General features: G+C 46.1%; 1 protein-coding gene across 2 annotated transcripts in view; it reads right to left on the reverse strand.

Moving 5' to 3' along the window:
* The window catches only part of tsc22d2 (TSC22 domain family 2), a 44,976-nt gene extending 28,386 nt beyond the window's left edge, over nucleotides 1-16,590 (reverse strand). For both annotated transcript variants that reach the window (XM_017703470.2, XM_017703469.2), the window contains exon 1: nucleotides 14,275-16,590. In XM_017703470.2, coding sequence (XP_017558959.1) covers nucleotides 14,275-15,875 — 1,601 coding nt within the window. In that variant the 5' untranslated portion in view covers nucleotides 15,876-16,590. The remainder of the gene's footprint in view (nucleotides 1-14,274) is intronic.
* Between the last annotated feature and the right edge of the window lie 5,007 nt (nucleotides 16,591-21,597).

Genomic DNA, 21,597 nt, shown 5'->3' on the forward strand with positions numbered 1-21,597 from the left:
CCATCCACTCACTTATCCATCCATCCAGCCATCCATCCATCCACTCACTTATCCATCCATCCATCCACTCACTTATCCATCCATCCATCCATCCATCCATCCACTCACTTATCCATCCATCCATCCACTCACTTATCCATCCATCCACTCACTTATCCATCCATCCACTCACTTATCCATCCATCCACTCACTTATCCATCCATCCATCCATCCACTGACTTATCCATCCATCCATCCATCCACTCACTTATCCATCCATCCATCCATCCATCCATCCACTCACTTATCCATCCATCCACTCACTTATCCATCCACTCACTTATCCATCCATCCATCCACTCACTTATCCATCTATCCATCCATCCACTCACTTATCCATCTATCCATCCATCCATCCATCCATCCACTTATCCATCCATCCATCCACTCACTTATCCATCCATCCATCCATCCACTCACTTATCCATCCATCCACTTAACCATCCATTCATCCACTCACTTATCCATCCATCCATCCAGTCACTTATCCATCCATCCATCCATCCACTCACTTATCCATCCATCCATCCATCCACTCACTTATCCATCCATCCATCCACTCACTTATCCATCCATCCATCCACTCACTTATCCATCCATCCAACCACCCATTTATCCATCCATCCAACCACCCATTTATCCATCCATCCATCCATCCACTCACTTATCCATCCATCCAACCACCCATTTATCCATCCATCCACTCACTTAACCATCCATCCAACTACCCATTTATCCATCCATCCAACCACCCATCCATCCATCCATCCAACCACCCATTTATCCATCCATCCATCCATCCAACCACCCATTTATCCATCCATCCAACCACCCATTTATCCATCCATCCATCCATCCAACCACCCATTTATCCATCCATCCAACCACCCATTTATCCATCCATCCATCCACCCATTTATCCATCCATCCATCCACCCATTTATCCATCCATCCATCCATCCATCCATCCATCCATCCATCCAACCACCCATTTATCCATCCATCCAACCACCCATTTATCCATCCATCCATCCATCCACCCATTTATCCATCCATCCATCCATCCACCCATTTATCCATCCATCCATCCATCCATCCATCCAACCACCCATTTATCCATCCATCCATCCATCCATCCACCCACCCATTTATCCATCCATCCATCCATCCACCCACCCATTTATCCATCCATCCATCCAACCACCCATTTATCCATCCATCCATCCATCCATCCATCCAACCACCCATTTATCCATCCATCCATCCATCCATCCAACCACCCATTTATCCATCCATCCATCCATCCATCCAACCACCCATTTATCCATCCATCCATCCAACCACCCATTTATCCATCCATCCAACCACCCATTTATCCATCCATCCAACCACCCATTTATCCATCCATCCATCCATCCAACCACCCATTTATCCATCCATCCAACCACCCATTTATCCATCCATCCATCCACCCATTTATCCATCCATCCATCCATCCATCCATCCAACCACCCATTTATCCATCCATCCATCCATCCACCCATCCATCCATCCATCCATCCATTTATCCATCCATCCATCCACCCACCCATTTATCCATCCATCCATCCACCCACCCATTTATCCATCCATCCATCCAACCACCCATTTATCCATCCATCCAACCACCCATTTATCCATCCATCCATCCATCCATCCATCCATCCAACCACCCATTTATCCATCCATCCATCCATCCATCCATCCAACCACCCATTTATCCATCCATCCATCCATCCATCCAACCACCCATTTATCCATCCATCCATCCATCCAACCACCCATTTATCCATCCATCCATCCCTCCATCCAACCACCCATTTATCCATCCATCCATCCATCCACTCACTTATCCATCCATCCACTCACTTATCCATCCATCCATCCATCCACTCACTTATCCATCCATCCATCCATCCACTCACTTATCCATCCATCCATCCATCCACTCACTTATCCATCCATCCATCCATCCACTCACTTATCCATCCATCCATCCACTCACATCCATCCATCCATCCATCCACTCACATCCATCCATCCATCCATCCATCCACTCACTTATCCATCCATCCATCGATCCACTCACTTATCCATCCATCCATCCACTCACTTATCCATCCATCCATCCATCCACTCACTTATCCATCCATCCATCTATCCACTCACTTATCCATCTATCCATCCATCCACTCACTTATCCATCCATCCATCCACTCATTTATCCATCCATCCATCCATCCATCCATCCACTCACTTATCCATCCATCCATCCATCCACTCACTTATCCATCGATCCACTCACTTATCCATCCATCCATCCACTCACTTATCCATCCATCCATCCATCCACTCACTTATCCATCCATCCATCCATCCACTCACTTATCCATCCACTCACTTATCCATCCATCCATCCATCCACTCACTTATCCATCCATCCATCCATCCATCCACTCACTTATCCATCCATCCATCCATCCATCCACTCACTTATCCATCCATCCATCCATCCATCCACTCACTTATCCATCCATCCATCCATCCACTCACTTATCCATCCATCCATCCATCCACTCACTTATCCATCCGTCCATCTATCCACTCACTTATCCATCCGTCCATCCATTCACTCACTTATCCATCCGTCCATCCATCCACTCACTTATCCATCCATCCATCTATCCACTCACTTATCCATCCGTCCATCCATCCACTCACTTATCCATCCATCCATCCACTCATTTATCCATCCATCCATCCATCCATCCATCCACTCACTTATCCATCCGTCCATCCATCCACTCACTTATCCATCCATCCATCCATCCATCCATCCATCCACTCACTTATCCATCCATCCATCCATCCATCCACTCACTTATCCATCCATCCATCCATCCATCCATCCACTCACTTATCCATCCATCCATCCATCCATCCATCCACTCACTTATCCATCCATCCATCCATCCATCCACTCACTTATCCATCCATCCATCCATCCATCCACTCACTTATCCATCCATCCATCCATCCATCCACTCACTTATCCATCCATCCATCCATCCACTCACTTATCCATCCATCCATCCATCCACTCACTTATCCATCCATCCATCCATCCACTCACTTATCCATCTATCCATCCATCCATCCACTCACTTATCCATCCATCCATCCATCCATCCATCCACTCACTTATCCATCCATCCATCCATCCATCCATCCACTCACTTATCCATCCATCCATCCATCCATCCACTCACTTATCCATCCATCCATCCATCCATCCACTCACTTATCCATCCATCCATCCATCCATCCACTCACTTATCCATCCATCCATCCATCCATCCACTCACTTATCCATCCATCCATCCATCCACTCACTTATCCATCCATCCATCCATCCACTCACTTATCCATCTATCCACTCACTTATCCATCCATCCATCTATCCACTCACTTATCCATCCATCCATCCACTCACTTATCCATCCATCCATCCATCCATCCATCCACTCACTTATCCATCCATCCATCCATCCATCCACTCACTTATCCATCCATCCATCCATCCATCCACTCACTTATCCATCCATCCATCCATCCATCCACTCACTTATCCATCCATCCATCCATCCATCCACTCACTTATCCATCCATCCATCCATCCATCCACTCACTTATCCATCCATCCATCCATCCATCCACTCACTTATCCATCCATCCATCCATCCATCCATCCATCCACTCACTTATCCATCCATCCATCCATCCATCCACTCACTTATCCATCCATCCATCCATCCACTCACTTATCCATCCATCCATCCATCCACTCACTTATCCATCCATCCATCCATCCATCCACTCACTTATCCATCCATCCATCCATCCATCCACTCACTTATCCATCCATCCATCCATCCACTCACTTATCCATCCATCCATCCATCCACTCACTTATCCATCCATCCATCTATCCACTCACTTATCCATCCATCCATCTATCCACTCACTTATCCATCCATCCATCCATCCACTCACTTATCCATCCATCCATCCATCCACTCACTTATCCATCCATCCATCCATCCATCCACTCACTTATCCATCCATCCATCCACTCACTTATCCATCCATCCATCCATCCATCCATCCACTCACTTATCCATCCATCCATCCATCCATCCATCCATCCATCCATCCATCCATCCACTCACTTATCCATCCATCCATCCATCCATCCACTCACTTATCCATCCATCCATCCATCCATCCACTCACTTATCCATCCATCCGTCCATCCATCCATCCATCCATCCATCCATCAAAAAAAGCATCCTCACAAACTCGATTTTCATAGCAGCAAAGCACAAGACACACCACGAACGCGCGCTGGGACGTTTTCCTGTCCTCTTAATCCATCCATCCACTCACTTATCCATCCATCCATCCATCCACTCACTTATCCATCCATCCAACCACCCATTTATCCATCCATCCATCCATCCAACCACCCATTTATCCATCCATCCAACCATCCAACCACCCATTTATCCATCCATCCATCCATCCATCCATCCATCCATCCATCCATCCACTCACTTATCCATCCATCCAACCACCCATTTATCCATCCATCCATCCATCCAACCACCCATTTATCCATCCATCCACTCACTTATCCATCCATCCAACCACCCATTTATCCATCCATCCACTCACTTAACCATCCATTTATCCATCCATCCAACCACCCATTTATCCATCCATCCATCCAACCACCCATTTATCCATCCAACCACCCATCCATCCATCCATCCAACCACCCATTTATCCATCCATCCATCTATCCAACCACCCATTTATCCATCCATCCAACCACCCATTTATCCATCCATCCATCCATCCAACCACCCATTTATCCATCCATCCAACCACCCATTTATCCATCCATCCATCCACCCATTTATCCATCCATCCATCCACCCATTTATCCATCCATCCATCCACCCATCCATCCATCCATCCAACCACCCATTTATCCATCCATCCATCCAACCACCCATTTATCCATCCATCCATCCAACCACCCATTTATCCATCCATCCATCCATCCATCCAACCACCCATTTATCCATCCATCCAACCACCCATTTATCCATCCATCCATCCAACCACCCATTTATCCATCCATCCATCCATCCAACCACCCATTTATCCATCCATCCATCCATCCACCCATTTATCCATCCATCCATCCACCCATTTATCCATCCATCCATCCATCCAACCACCCATTTATCCATCCATCCATCCATCCATCCATCCAACCACCCATTTATCCATCCATCCATCCATCCATCCAACCACCCATTTATCCATCCACTCACTTATCCATCCATCCAACCACCCATTTATCCATCCATCCAACCACCCATTTATCCATCCATCCATCCATCCACTCACTTATCCATCCATCCACTCACTTATCCATCCATCCACTCACTTATCCATCCATCCAGTCACTTATCCATCCATCCAGTCACTTATCCATCCATCCACTCACTTATCCATCCATCCACATCCATCCACTCACTTATCCATCCATCCACTCACTTATCCATCCATCCACTCACTTATCCATCCATCCATCCATCCATCCATCCACTCACTTATCCATCCATCCATAAACTCACTTATCCATCCATCCATCCATCCATCCATCCATCCATCCACTCACTTATCCATCCATCCATCCATCCATCCACTCACTTATCCATCCATCCATCCATCCATCCACTCACTTATCCATCCATCCATCCATCCACTCACTTATCCATCCATCCATCCATCCACTCACTTATCCATCCATCCATCCATCCACTCACTTATCCATCCATCCACTCACTTATCCATCCATCCATCCATCCATCCACTCACTTATCCATCCATCCACTCACTTATCCATCCATCCATCCATCCACTCACTTATCCATCCATCCATCCACTCACTTATCCATCCATCCATCCACTCACTTATCCATCCATCCATCCACTCACTTATCCATCCATCCACTCACTTATCCATCCATCCATCCACTCACTTATCCATCCATCCACTCACTTATCCATCCATCCATCCACTCACTTATCCATCCATCCACTCACTTATCCATCCATCCACTCACTTATCCATCCATCCATCCATCCACTCACTTATCCATCCATCCATCCACTCACTTATCCATCCATCCACTCACTTATCCATCCATCCACTCACTTATCCATCCATCCACTCACTTATCCATCCATCCATCCATCCACTCACTTATCCATCCATCCATCCACTCACTTATCCATCCATCCATCCACTCACTTATCCATCCATCCATCCACTCACTTATCCATCCATCCATCCACTCACTTATCCACTCACTTATCCATCCATCCATCCACTCACTTATCCATCCATCCATCCATCCATCCACTCACTTATCCATCCATCCATCCACTCACTTATCCACTCACTTATCCATCCATCCATCCACTCACTTATCCATCCATCCACTCACTTATCCATCCATCCACTCACTTATCCATCCATCCATCCATCCACTCACTTATCCATCCATCCATCCACTCACTTATCCATCCATCCATCCACTCACTTATCCATCCATCCATCCACTCACTTATCCATCCATCCATCCACTCACTTATCCATCCATCCATCCACTCACTTATCCATCCATCCACTCACTTATCCATCCATCCATCCATCCATCCACTCACTTATCCATCCATCCACTCACTTATCCATCCATCCACTCACTTATCCATCCATCCATCCATCCACTCACTTATCCATCCATCCATCCACTCACTTATCCATCCATCCATCCATCCACTCACTTATCCATCCATCCATCCACTCACTTATCCATCCATCCATCCACTCACTTATCCATCCATCCATCCACTCACTTATCCATCCACTCACTTATCCATCCATCCATCCACTCACTTATCCATCCATCCACTCACTTATCCATCCATCCATCCATCCACTCACTTATCCATCCATCCATCCATCCATCCATCCATCCACTCACTTATCCATCCATCCACTCACTTATCCATCCATCCACTCACTTATCCATCCATCCATCCATCCACTCACTTATCCATCCATCCACTCACTTATCCATCCATCCACTCACTTATCCATCCATCCATCCATCCATCCATCCATCCATACCATCCACTTATCCATCCATCCATCCATCCACTCACTTATCCATCCATCCATCCATCCATCCACTCACTTATCCATCCATCCACTCACTTATCCATCCATCCACTCACTTATCCATCCATCCATCCATCCACTCACTTATCCATCCATCCATCCACTCACTTATCCATCCATCCACTCACTTATCCATCCATCCATCCACTCACTTATCCATCCATCCACTTATCCATCCATCCACTCACTTATCCATCCATCCATCCATCCATCCACTCACTTATCCATCCATCCATCCATCCACTCACTTATCCATCCATCCATCCATCCACTCACTTATCCATCCATCCATCCATCCACTCACTTATCCATCCATCCATCCATCCACTCACTTATCCATCCATCCATCCACTCACTTATCCATCCATCCATCCACTCACTTATCCATCCATCCACTCACTTATCCATCCATCCATCCACTCACTTATCCATCCATCCACTCACTTATCCATCCATCCACTCACTTATCCATCCATCCATCCATCCACTCACTTATCCATCCATCCATCCACTCACTTATCCATCCATCCATCCACTCACTTATCCATCCATCCATCCACTCACTTATCCATCCATCCACTCACTTATCCATCCATCCATCCACTCACTTATCCATCCATCCACTCACTTATCCATCCATCCACTCACTTATCCATCCATCCATCCATCCACTCACTTATCCATCCATCCATCCATCCACTCACTTATCCATCCATCCATCCATCCACTCACTTATCCATCCATCCATCCACTCACTTATCCATCCATCCACTCACTTATCCATCCATCCATCCATCCATCCACTCACTTATCCATCCATCCACTCACTTATCCATCCATCCATCCACTCACTTATCCATCCATCCATCCACTCACTTATCCATCCATCCATCCACTCACTTATCCATCCATCCATCCACTCACTTATCCATCCATCCATCCATCCATCCACTCACTTATCCATCCATCCATCCATCCATCCACTCACTTATCCATCCATCCATCCATCCATCCACTCACTTATCCATCCATCCACTCACTTATCCATCCATCCACTCACTTATCCATCCATCCACTCACTTATCCATCCATCCATCCATCCATCCACTCACTTATCCATCCATCCACTCACTTATCCATCCATCCACTCACTTATCCATCCATCCATCCATCCATCCACTCACTTATCCATCCATCCACTCACTTATCCATCCATCCACTCACTTATCCATCCATCCATCCATCCACTCACTTATCCATCCATCCATCCACTCACTTATCCATCCATCCACTCACTTATCCATCCATCCATCCATCCACTCACTTATCCATCCATCCATCCATCCACTCACTTATCCATCCATCCATCCATCCACTCACTTATCCATCCATCCATCCATCCACTCACTTATCCATCCATCCATCCATCCACTCACTTATCCATCCATCCATCCATCCACTCACTTATCCATCCATCCATCCACTCACTTATCCATCCATCCATCCACTCACTTATCCATCCATCCACTCACTTATCCATCCATCCATCCACTCACTTATCCATCCATCCATCCATCCACTCACTTATCCATCCATCCATCCACTCACTTATCCATCCATCCATCCACTCACTTATCCATCCATCCACTCACTTATCCATCCATCCATCCACTCACTTATCCATCCATCCATCCACTCACTTATCCATCCATCCACTCACTTATCCATCCATCCATCCACTCACTTATCCATCCATCCATCCATCCACTCACTTATCCATCCATCCACTCACTTATCCATCCATCCATCCATCCACTCACTTATCCATCCATCCATCCACTCACTTATCCATCCATCCATCCACTCACTTATCCATCCATCCACTCACTTATCCATCCATCCATCCACTCACTTATCCATCCATCCATCCACTCACTTATCCATCCATCCATCCACTCACTTATCCATCCATCCATCCACTCACTTATCCATCCATCCATCCACTCACTTATCCATCCATCCATCCACTCACTTATCCATCCATCCATCCACTCACTTATCCATCCATCCATCCATCCATCCACTCACTTATCCATCCATCCATCCATCCATCCACTCACTTATCCATCCATCCATCCATCCATCCACTCACTTATCCATCCATCCATCCATCCATCCACTCACTTATCCATCCATCCATCCATCCATCCATCCACTCACTTATCCATCCATCCATCCATCCATCCACTCACTTATCCATCCATCCATCCATCCATCCATCCACTCACTTATCCATCCATCCATCCATCCATCCACTCACTTATCCATCCATCCATCCATCCATCCACTCACTTATCCATCCATCCATCCATCCAACCACCCATTTATCCATCCATCCATCCATCCATCCACTCACTTATCCATCCATCCATCCATCCATCCATCCACTCACTTATCCATCCATCCATCCATCCATCCACTCACTTATCCATCCATCCATCCATCCATCCACTCACTTATCCATCCATCCATCCATCCATCCACTCACTTATCCATCCATCCATCCATCCATCCACTCACTTATCCATCCATCCATCCATCCACTCACTTATCCATCCATCCATCAAAAAAAGCATCCTCACAAACTCGATTTTCATAGCAGCAAAGCACAAGACACACCACGAACGCGCGCTGGGACGTTTTCCTGTCCGCTTAATCCATCCATCCACTCGAATCGCTAGCCAGAACACGTCAATAGTGGTTACAGTATTCAGACACTGGCACCTCGCACGGTTCACAGAGCACTCCAGTAACGCTGCACATCCTCAGTTCCTTTTTTTTTTAAGGTTTAATTTCATTCTGCTGCGTTGGTTCAGCTCCTGGACTGCTTGAGTAGTGTTCACACTTCTCTCTGAAGCTTTAGGGTCTGATTTTAGACCAAAACGCTCCAAAAACAGAACAGAACCTAACAAACTGCAGTTCCTGAAGGATGACAGATGCACGGTCCTGCTTGGAAATAAGTACAACGGTCTTAAAATAAGTCTCAAAAAAAATCTCAAAAGGAGAAATATGGGATATTCTGACAAGACGTTAGACAATTTCACTTGACAAGATGTTATTTTTTGCAGAGCAGGCTTCTACACCCTCTATTGGACAAGTAGTTAACCTACATAAATCGCTAAGCTGGATGTACGTTCGCGTCAATATGATCAAACCTGAGCGCCCGTTCAAACAGGGCACTGAAACAACGCTCTGCGGTCATCTGGAGATAATCAGCGATGACCCGTCTACCCTTAATCATCTACACGCCTGAAAGAGACGATAGACGGCATCTTTCAACTCAAACGGAAACCGGTTCTTCAGGCGGATGTTAAAGCGCTGAGGGACACGGCGTTGACAAACGTAGCCCTTCAGAGCTTCGACAGCACGAGGATTAGAGATGATCAACATGCAGGTGTACAGACTACAGCGAGCCCAGTGAGGATGTGAGAGCTCAGGGAAATATTTTAGTTATTACTAAACTGGAATGCCGTCCTGGGGAATTCGACTCACTCAACACTTATCTTGCAGGAACAACTGCCTGTCCAGGAGGGGGGGGGGGGGCACACACTGAGAAGAGACCCAGTGTCTTTAAAGGAGAAGTAAAGCCTGGACGCTCTTTAAAGGGACAGTCCAGCAAAAAATGAAACTGCGCCCGATTTGAAACATGGTTGATCAGCCAAGACGCGTTTGGTCTTCTTCTGTCATGCGTGGGAGGCGTGACGCCTATGCAGCCAACAGGAAAGCCTATTTACACTAAAGAGCATGGGGCTAGATGCCGTCTAAAGCACAGACTCCTCAAACTGTGTAAAACAAGCTTAACAGGCTTAGAGAATACATGTGCTTTCAAATATAGGGGTTGGTATAGTGGTTGGATGGTGTAGTGGGCAACACGTCTGCCTTCTACACTGTAGACTGGGGTTCAGTGCCCCAACTGGGTAACCACCCTACAGTATACCAATAAGAGTCCTTGGGCAAGACTCCTAACACCGCCTTGACCTACCTGTGTAAAATGATCCAGAGCGACTTACAGTTTGAGAAGAGCGTCTGAGAAATCCCACAAATGTAAATGTGAACATATACACAGACACATACATTACACATACACGTGTACATGTATTATATACGCAAATGTCATGAGGAATGGACCAAAAGAAACAGCCCGAAATTATTTCTGGTTCCATTGACTTACATGTATGTTTATTCCCTCTCCTGTAAAGTTGGGATATGAGGTTTTCTTCCAACAGCAACACATACACGTTATTTTATATACGCACACACACACACACACGCACACACGCATATATATAGTAATGGTGTGTGATATATATATATATATATATATATATAAAAATAATGTGTATACGATATATGTGTGTATGTATGTATATATATATATATACACACACACACACACACACACACACACACACAGTGTGTATTTATATATGTACACACAAACACACATGATATGTACGATGTATGAAGGCTTTCACTTCAAACGCATTATGGACCGATCAAGATTTTTTTCGTTTTCATTATATACACTGCTGGCAGTGGGAGTGCAATGCAGTCTTGCACACTGTACGATAACTGTACTGTTAATCTATACATACAAAAGCTAACAACAACAACAACAACAACAACAACAGCAGCCACACGCAAACCTTTATAGATAAAAGTACATCTCCATGTGGGTTGAAGCTGGTGCGGAATGATTTAGGCACACAGCAAGACCACAACATGAGCCTCGTGTCTTGGCTGAACTACCTTTGGGCTCAGTTTGATTTGCTGTCAAAACTATTCCTTGGAGGAAAGGGGGCGTGGGTGTGGGTGGGAGGTGTTGTAGGGGTGGGTGGCAAGCTAGAACGCAAAATGACAAACAACATATTTACACTGCAGCAGGCGACCTTATCTTTGGCAGGGGGGCTCAGGGGTCGGCGTCCCCTCCGCCGCGCGATAGGCTATGCACTGGCTATCAAAGCCGGCCCCCTGGCTCCATATCAGTGGGAAAAAGGTGTTGCCCCTTAGTGACAAGCGCTTTCGCTGCGAGGGAAAGGCTTCGGGCGAAAAAGGCAAAAGCCCGTCACGTAGGGCGCTTCGGCGAAAGCCTGCCGGCGGAGCTGGAACAGGCAAAGCAGGATTCTGTGTGAGAAGCAGCAGCAGCAGCATTAGCAGTGCACGGGCTTTCATGCCGCGCACCTCACTGCGTACGTACGAGGCGAAGCCGCAGAGCCACTTGACAGTTCACCATTTCCTTTGAAGCTCGTCAACCAAGTTGACGAATTGCGCACAAACGTGCAACTCAGGAACCGAAAGCTGAGCTTTCGAGAGGAAGCAGAGCAGCGACACTTCTCAACCGAAACCGTGTCACCAGAAACTTTTTATTTATTTATTTATTTATTTATTTTAATGCTGCTTTTGCATCCGTTTATAGCTCGCCAAGTGTCACTTCTGGAGCACGTCGACCACAAAACTACTCGTTTTTATATTTATTTTAAGAACCACTGCCAGTTTGTGTGCAATATGTTTCTTCTCGCCCTCACATTGTTATCAGTCTTGACATCAAGCACAAGGCATGCTGCCACAGAAAAGCCCTCGAGGGTCTGCAACACATGCGCCTTTCAGCTGCCCTGCAAAAACTTCCCTACACGAGCAGCGATGGCAGATGAGATAAACAGCCCGATATGAGCCGACCTGATACACGCCTGCTCGCTCCCCTCGCCTTTCGAAAGACTTAGGGTAGCTCAGGCTGCGTCGGCTCGAGAGCCCGAGGAAAACAGAAAGCAAATCCTCGGGGGTCAGCGCCAAGGCCAGAGTTTAAAGGAATAAGGAAACTCTTAACTGCACGAGGAACTCCAGACCATACAGAGGACGTGCTGGTTCGACGCCCCCCCCCGCCCCAAACTACAGCCTTTTCTGTATCATTTCGAAACACGCTTACTCAGCTGAATCTTACTGCAGTGAAAGAAAGGCTATTTCTGCACACGAGGAGAGGCCGTCCTTAGGGTTTTCTCCCGTGGACTTTAAAACAGGCATTAAACGAGAGGAGCCAAACAGTAGGCTTCCTTCCTCCGGCCTACAACGCTCATTACAGCGCACTCCCACCAAGACGCGGAGCCAAGAACATGACTGACGTTTGTCCACAAGGATTTGAATCATCCGGCAACGGCAGAGCTTTGCCTGGGAGGGGAACGGCCATGTGACTTATTACAAATATTTATTTTTAAAAATAAATAAAGAAACAAACAACACACTTGTCAACACAAGCTCCCCAAACTTGCATTTTAACCTGGCTCATTCAATGTAAACCCACATAATGACAACACTACTACTTAATAAAGTAACACTTGGAACAAATGAACCCACATATTTCCTATTATTCCTATGTTTTCTTCAATTTGTAGGAGCCCATGACTTCAGACAGCCTTCACCATGTTATTAAAGCCTATCCTGGCTGGCCTTATAGGCTGGCAACATATGACAAGCCCAGTATGGATGCTTGGTAGGCCTCGTCATTAACTGAATGTGATATAAACATCTATTAAATTGACCCCTAAGCCAGACTCCAGGCCTAAAGTTAACCTTTACCAGGCTGTTAACCCCTTATTATGCTTATTATTGATTTTTACTATATATGCTGTCCAACTTCTTAAGTGGAGTTTTATGATGAAAAACAACGCGTGGGCCTATAAATAAACGATGTGAGGCCATCAAATTAATGTGTGACACAGCTGTCAGCCTATGCTCTGGCCGGCAGGCAGGCAGGCAGGCAGACCGGCTACACAAGTTCCCCTAAAATAAAGTGTGTGTGTAATTGAGAGTGAACCCTCACCTGTCATCATCCCCGTCAATAGGGATGGTTATTCCAAACAGGCTGTTTACTCCGGGGTTAGCCAGAGGCAGGTCCTCCGTGATCAGAGGCTTGCCCAGATCTTTACCTGGCACCAGAGGAACATGGGCCAGAACGTCCGATTTCCTCCGGCCCTCCTCCAGCTGGCCGAACCCGCCGACAGCCGTTCCGTTGCGGGCCACTTGGGCTTGCTGTGTGTGTGCGGATGAGCTTGCGTTGGGCATGGGCACACCTCCGCTGGCTGGCATTGATGTATGCCCACTCGAAACAGGCACGCTGCCCATTCCGGCTGATGCGGGCACTGCAGGCAAGGTTTGGGCATTCTGCTGGGGTACCGCCATGCTTGCGGGTGGATACTGTCCCAACTGAACCGACGATCCTGGCGGAATAGTGGCAACTCCGCTGATGATTCCTGCCCCAAGCTGGGGCAACAGGTTTGGAACCGAAGATCCAGGCTGGCCAGGAACAGGGATGCCCACCATGTCGCCTGGAACACCCAGGACTGCCACGCCCCCCGCTGCCGGAGTCGGGACAGGAGACGGTCCTTGGCTGACTGGATGAACCACAGACAAACTAGCACCCGGATGGGTCTGGGCGACGGTTAGAGGCAAATGCTGCTGTCCATATTCGACCAGGCCGGACTGGGTTGGCAGGTGGTGTCCTAGAGGTAACTGCTGCGGCGTCTGCTGCTGTTGGGCCTGATAGAGCAGCGACTGCGGCTGTGGCTGCGGAGCCGGGGCGCCTCCAGGCGACTTCTGAACGTGACCACCTTGATGCAACCCATTGTGCCCAGGCGGGAGAAGGCTATGAGGAACGACGATATGAGACCCAGGGGCCTGCTTGCTACCGAGGGTGTCAGAGGTCACCGTCCCAGAACCAGGAGGCACCTGCTGCTGCTGCCCAACACCATACCCATGCTGCTCAAAAGGATGCAGAGAAGCCTGAAGCGCAGCTGGATCGATGGCGGACGACTCGGCCCCCTGCCCGGAAAGGCCGGACGGGGCAGCCACGGACCCTCCGGTGGCCCCCAGCCCGCTGTCTCTATCTGTCCCTTGCTCACTCACATTCACGTGCCTTATGCTGTCCACAGTCCTACCCACGTCAGAGTCTTTCTCGTAATACTCCGTGCAGGTCCACCTGCCTCTCCTGAAAGGTTCTCCAGTACCATGGTCGAGTTTGATGAGCCTGAAACGAGAACTGCAGGACACACTGCTGACCGCCGAGGATGACTGGGGCGCCTGTGACGACTGGGCAGGCCCCGGGGCTCCTTGCTGTCCCGACTGCAAGGTCCCCACCTCCCTAGGCCCGAACCCACCGTTGGAAGGGGCCGGCTTGTGAGGAGCCTCTGGCTCTCCTACGTTGTTCAGAGTCTCCTCAGAGGAGCTCCTCTCGCCGGCCCCAGGCTCCAACTCGGCCCGGGACACGCTGTCGAAGATCTCGGATGAAGAAATGTCCTCCGTCCGGGACTCGTCTGGGTCGTCCAGGCTCTCGGTGTCGTCCGGCTGGCCGCTGCCTGCCACCTGAGCCTGAGTCACGCTGGTGATCTGAAAGCAGCTCTTTTTCTTCGCCGGCATCTTGGACATGCCTGAAACGGGTCTGTAAACACCCACAAGGTGGCCCAAAAACTGACAAAACAACAGGAATCCGCCGCAAAACAAGTCCACACCGAGAAGGGAACCGAACCGAGTCCGTGTCTCGCTCAGATTTCGAAGCTAACTGCCGTTAGCCTGTGCGTCATCGTCGCTCTTCCTCTTCTCTCCTGTTGCATTTTTCGACGACTTTTTTAACACAATTAAGCCCTTAAAAAAGCCCCGAAAAGTCGCCCGCGGGAGCATTAAGAAGAGGATGGGTCCTTAAAAACTGAGTCCCCGCGTCAAACCCGTCTCGGGGAGGCCTTAATGCCGCTTTTCAAGCTCCGAAGCGACGCCGGCGTGGGCCGTCGAGCTCCCCGGGCTGGGGCTGCTTTCTCCGGGCTGAGGCGGGAAGGCTGCCCGCGGCCTCGCAATCCACCGCCGGCCTCGGCCTCTGCTTCGCAAACTAAGTAGCGAACAAAACCCACCTCGGAAGGGAAATAGAGATGTTTCAGCGCCGTGTCGGGGCAGCCGGAGTCGGCGAAAAGGCGGCTGCGGTTTCTGTTTTTCTTTTTAGGCTCCTTCAAGGCTGAAGTGCAGAGTGTCGGAGGTAACGGCGCTCTGACTGCGGAGCAGCAGCGCTATAAAAACCCACTAACCGCTCCACAAGATGGCTAAAGATACGGACAGAGCGACTGCGGAAACAGCGTAACAGCGTCGGGTGAATACGGAACGGGCGCAGGGTTTGCTGTGACAGCGTAGAGGGAATTAGGAGCTTTTATTTTATAATTTCAAACTTGGTTTTAAAATAATAATTAAAGAATAATAAAAAACACAACGGTTTTTATTATTATTGATATTAATAATATGATATTAAAAATCATCATCATTTATTTAAAAATGATGAAAAAGTATAACCAATGTTTAATACTCATATTAATAATAATAATAATACTAATAATATTTTTATTTGCTTTACAGCAGAATGAAAAAAGGGCCCGATATATCTACAAATGTATTTAATGCATACTACCAGTAGTAGTAGGTGTAGTAGTCATATAACAATAGTAATAATGATAATAATATTATTATTATTAATAATAAGAATAATGCTTTACAGAAGAATGAAAATAACCAAAAATATGCAAATGTAATTACTGCATAAATATAAATAATGAATACTAGTACCAATGGTAGTAATAGAAGTAGTAGTAGTAATAATAATTATTATTATTATTATTTATTTATGTATTTAAAACCTAAAGAACAAAAAGTATAATAAAAAAAACAATAATATTAATAATAAGAAGGAGAATAATAAGAAGAATATGTTTATTTGCTTTACAGAAGATTAAAAAAGGGCCAAATATATCTACAAATGTATTTACTGCATACTACCAGTTGCAGTAGTTATATAATAATAATAACTATTATTGTTGTTATTATTATTATTGCCTTACAGAGGAATGAAAATAACTAAAAATATTTGCAAATGTAATTACTGCATAGATATTAATAATGCATACTAGTGCCAATAATAGTATTAATAATAATAATAATAATAATAATAATAATAATGCCAGCAGTATCAGATCTGTTTATGACAATGCAATATTTTTTTAAAGGAATTTAATTTAGAGTCATGGCTTTTTTGTTTGTTTATGTGAAGGATTATGTTTATTCATTCATTCATCAGTGTTAACTTTCCACTTTAAATGATCCCTTTTCTGTCTCCCTATAAAAACAGCCTTTTAAAACCCAACGGTCTCAATACACAAACCTCATGTACGTCAAAGGGCATTTTAATATAGCTTAACTAATTAACATGTTAACCGCTGAGGTGTATAAAAATAAGGTGATAAAAATAAGAGTGTAAAGTAAATGTGCCGGTGTTGGCGTAGTGAGTCCATCAGGCCTAATGCTTTTAGCCTTTGTGCTAATGCAGGTTTTCTATCACCACATGAAAGCTCAGGTTCTCTGGTGGTTTTGATGGTAAATAAAGTGTCTATATCTGTGTTGTAGTCATGGCGACGTCTGGTTCCCATCACCACCACTGTAAAGACGTCTGAACCACTTCACACCAAACCCTCTAAGTCTCTCTGCTTACATCTCAATGAGTTTAGGATGCAGGTGGTCAGACAAACTGGAGCAGTTCACCCTTTTAAGTACTTGTTTTGCTTTAGTGTCAGTTTCGACAGAGTGAATTTCAAAGACTGGCCACTAGAGGGAGCCGTTACATTCTGAAAGTGCTGCAGTGCTGCAGCTCTGCTCATGACTTGTTCTGTTCTCCTGTTGTTCAGATGCACCTAAAGGCCTCCTCTGCTCCCCAGAGCTGCTCTCACCTGTGATAGAGCCAGTATTAAAATTATGCACCTCTGTCCAGACTTTCAGGCCGTTTTCAAGGGGGAAATAAAGAAGGCAAAGATGTCTTTGTTCTCTGTCAAACTGATCTTATAGGCCTCATATTGTGGGCCTTCTGAATTTCTATCACTTGTGTGAAATAAAAGGCTGATGTTGCATCTAAACGTGGTCAACGTTTCAAAGCATACCATTCGCTCCCCCCGGTCCTATAGCCGACATATGGAAACACGTCAAAAGCATGCACCAGGGTGGGGGGAGCAGGGTATCAAGTACATGAACTATACAGGATACGGGCCTTTAAATGAAAATAGGAATGATATCCAGCCTTTCTGTGAAGGAAAGGGGATACAAAAAAAACATAAAGGCAAGGTTAGACGTTCTTTCACCAGCTATTTAAGCTACAACAGAGAGCAAAAGTCAGAGATCACCCTTCGTTCACTCTTTACCTTCATTCCAGCTTCCGTTCTTCTCAGGAGCCTCACTTCCAGCTCCTCAAAGAACCTGCAGACACGCCTCCAAAGCTCAGTCTGAGAAGCTGGTTTGATTTTCTAAAGTGATCAAACCCATTCAGTGGTGCTGAGGGTCTGGACTCTGGGGTGGTCAGTCCATCGTCCAGCTTCTTTGTTCGATGTGTCCGTCTCCTTTTCTCAGTGAGGTTCTTCTTGATCAGCTACACGTCCTTTCAGACCCACAGCGCTGAGTGGCCTTCTTACAGTGGAAGGATGGACAGAAACCCCTGTAGATGTTTTCAGATCTGAAGCAGCTTGATCTTCTCCTCTCTCTCAGAGATCAAAGCTTTCAGTGCTGTTTATCTGATGGGGGCAGTTTTGGGGTCTACCAGCTCTTCCAGGTGGTTTTTAAGAGCCTCATTTTCTCTGTTAAGTATTGTTTGAACTCCAGTTTTGGGACGTCTTTGTGGTTTTTGTCTTTTACATATTTCATATATGTAAGTTCATCAGAAACATCTTCTCAGTGGACATGGGGGTCTCTGACTTTTGCACAGTATTCTACACACACTTTAATCTACAAACATGGACTAAGGAGCATTAGCGTAGCTAAAAACAGCAGCAGCCAAGATGTTTGGGGAATTTTATCTGTACTTTTGTCCGTGTTTATAGTTAACAGTAAGTCATCCGGTGACAGAATCACATAAGCAAGAGATCCTGAACACTTCCGCATGATTTGGGGTGAGTGTGTGTGATTTAGATGATCAGCATATCGTTGCTGTCAGAAGCAAACCTCATTTTTCAGATTTTGACATAATTAGAAAATGCCTGTTACTCTTTACATTGCATGTCAGTTTCATGACAAATGGGCCAAATGAAATGACCCTAAATTACTTGGAAAACATTCTGGTTCCACTGACTCACATTAAAAGTAAAGTAGGTTTTTTCCTTCTCCTGTAAAGTCACCGTTTTGGAGATACGAGGTTTTGTTCCGACAGCAGAGATATATCGGTCTGCTGGCTTAATAAGGTCGGCACCCCGCTGACTGGTCCACCATCAGACCACCCAGATTACCGTCCTGCAAACAAGCTCTACCTAGATTTTAATCTCCTCCAACAGATTTGAAATGCACAGAGACTTTTATTTTGGAAAATAAACTCAGACAAATGTAACAAACAGCTGAGAGAAGAGCAGCAGGACCAGGCCTGGTGTAACTGATTTAATAGAGCACGTTGAGTCGGACGCTGAGCTGGACTAAAGTTATTTACTGAGTGCACCTAAAGAAAGGAGGGAAGGGAAACCAGTAAACTGGACTGTAAATGGACCACCGGTGGGCCGCCCGGAAAACGCTGAGCAAAACGCCAGTGGGCCGCCAGCTTTGCCACTGGTGGGCTGACAGAGGTCCATGGTGGTCTGTTGCTGTCAGAGAACCATGCTGCGAAAGTTTGGGCACCCCCAGACAAATTACATGCTGTTGTTGATTTTCTCAGTGAAGATGAGTAAACATCCCAGATAGCTGACTGTACGCCACTGCCGGTCAACCCTCGGACCGCCTAGATGTTTGTCCTGTTCTTCAGTGGTCAGGACCCCCACGGACCCTCACAGAGCAGGTACTATTTGGGTGGTGGGTCATTCTCAGCACTGCAGTAACGCTGACGTGGTGGTGGTGTGTTAGTGTGTGTTGTGCTGGTACGAGTGGATCAGACAGTGCTGCTGGAGTGTCCACTCACTGTCCACTCTATTAGACACTCCTACCTTGTGGGTCCACCTTGTAGATGTAAAGTCAGAGACGACAGCTCATCTGCTGCTGCACAGTTTGTGTTGGTCATCCTCTAGTCCTTCATCAGTGGTCACAGGACGCTGCCCACAGGACGCTGTTGGCTGGATATTTTTGGTTAGTGGACACACACTAACACACCACCACCACGTCAGTGTTACTGCAGTGCTGAGAATGACCCACCACCCAAATAGTACCTGCTCTGTGAGGGTCCATGGGGGTCCTGACCACTGAAGAACAGGGTAACAGAGTATCAGAGAAACAGATGGACTACAGTCTGTAACTGTAGAACTACAGAGTGGAACTATACGGTCAGTGGAGCTGATAAAGTGGACAGTGAGTGCAGAAACAACGTTATGCTTCCATTGTGCATCACCCCATTTTAGATGAGCCCGAGCCCAGAGAAGTCAGCGGTGTTTCTGGACGGTGTTGATACCTGACTACATGACTTAAACTCTTGCAACTGCTCTTTTCTGGATGCTCCTTTTATCCTTTCACCCAGACATGATTGCATCACTTATTTAAGGATTCTTTAACAACATTCCTAGTCTTAAACTGCCCCTGTTGTGACATATTTGGAATGTGTTGCTGGCAACAGTTTCAGAATGAATGTGTAATTACAAAAAAACAATAAAGATGATAAGGTCCAACACTAAACATCGTGTACTTTGTACTTTTTGTATACAGGTCAAAGTGGATTTGCATATTATCTCGTTGTGCTTTTATTTGCATTCACTTGCTGAGTTCTTTGGGGGTTTGTGATTACATTTCTTCAGTTACAAGTACTCAAGTATTTGGACTCTCTGCTTTAAATTGATGATACTTTTACTTGTACTCAAGTATTTTTGTAAACAATCTACTTCTTACTCTGTTCCAGTTTAGTCAATAAAGAAAATCTGAAATCAAAATGGACCTTTTTGCCTTGTTAGTTCATGTCTCTGGTCATATTAAGCACGATTCAATATATTATATCACATCATATCACATCACATCACTTCCTATCATATCACATCACTTCCTATCATATCACATCACATCACTTCATATCACATCACTTCCTATCATATCACATCACTTCCTATCATATCACATCACTTCATATCACATCACTTCCTATCATATCACATCACATCACTTCATATCACATCAC

This window comes from Pygocentrus nattereri, chromosome 2 (assembly GCF_015220715.1).
Source record: "Pygocentrus nattereri isolate fPygNat1 chromosome 2, fPygNat1.pri, whole genome shotgun sequence".
NCBI classification, from domain to species: domain Eukaryota; kingdom Metazoa; phylum Chordata; class Actinopteri; order Characiformes; family Serrasalmidae; genus Pygocentrus; species Pygocentrus nattereri.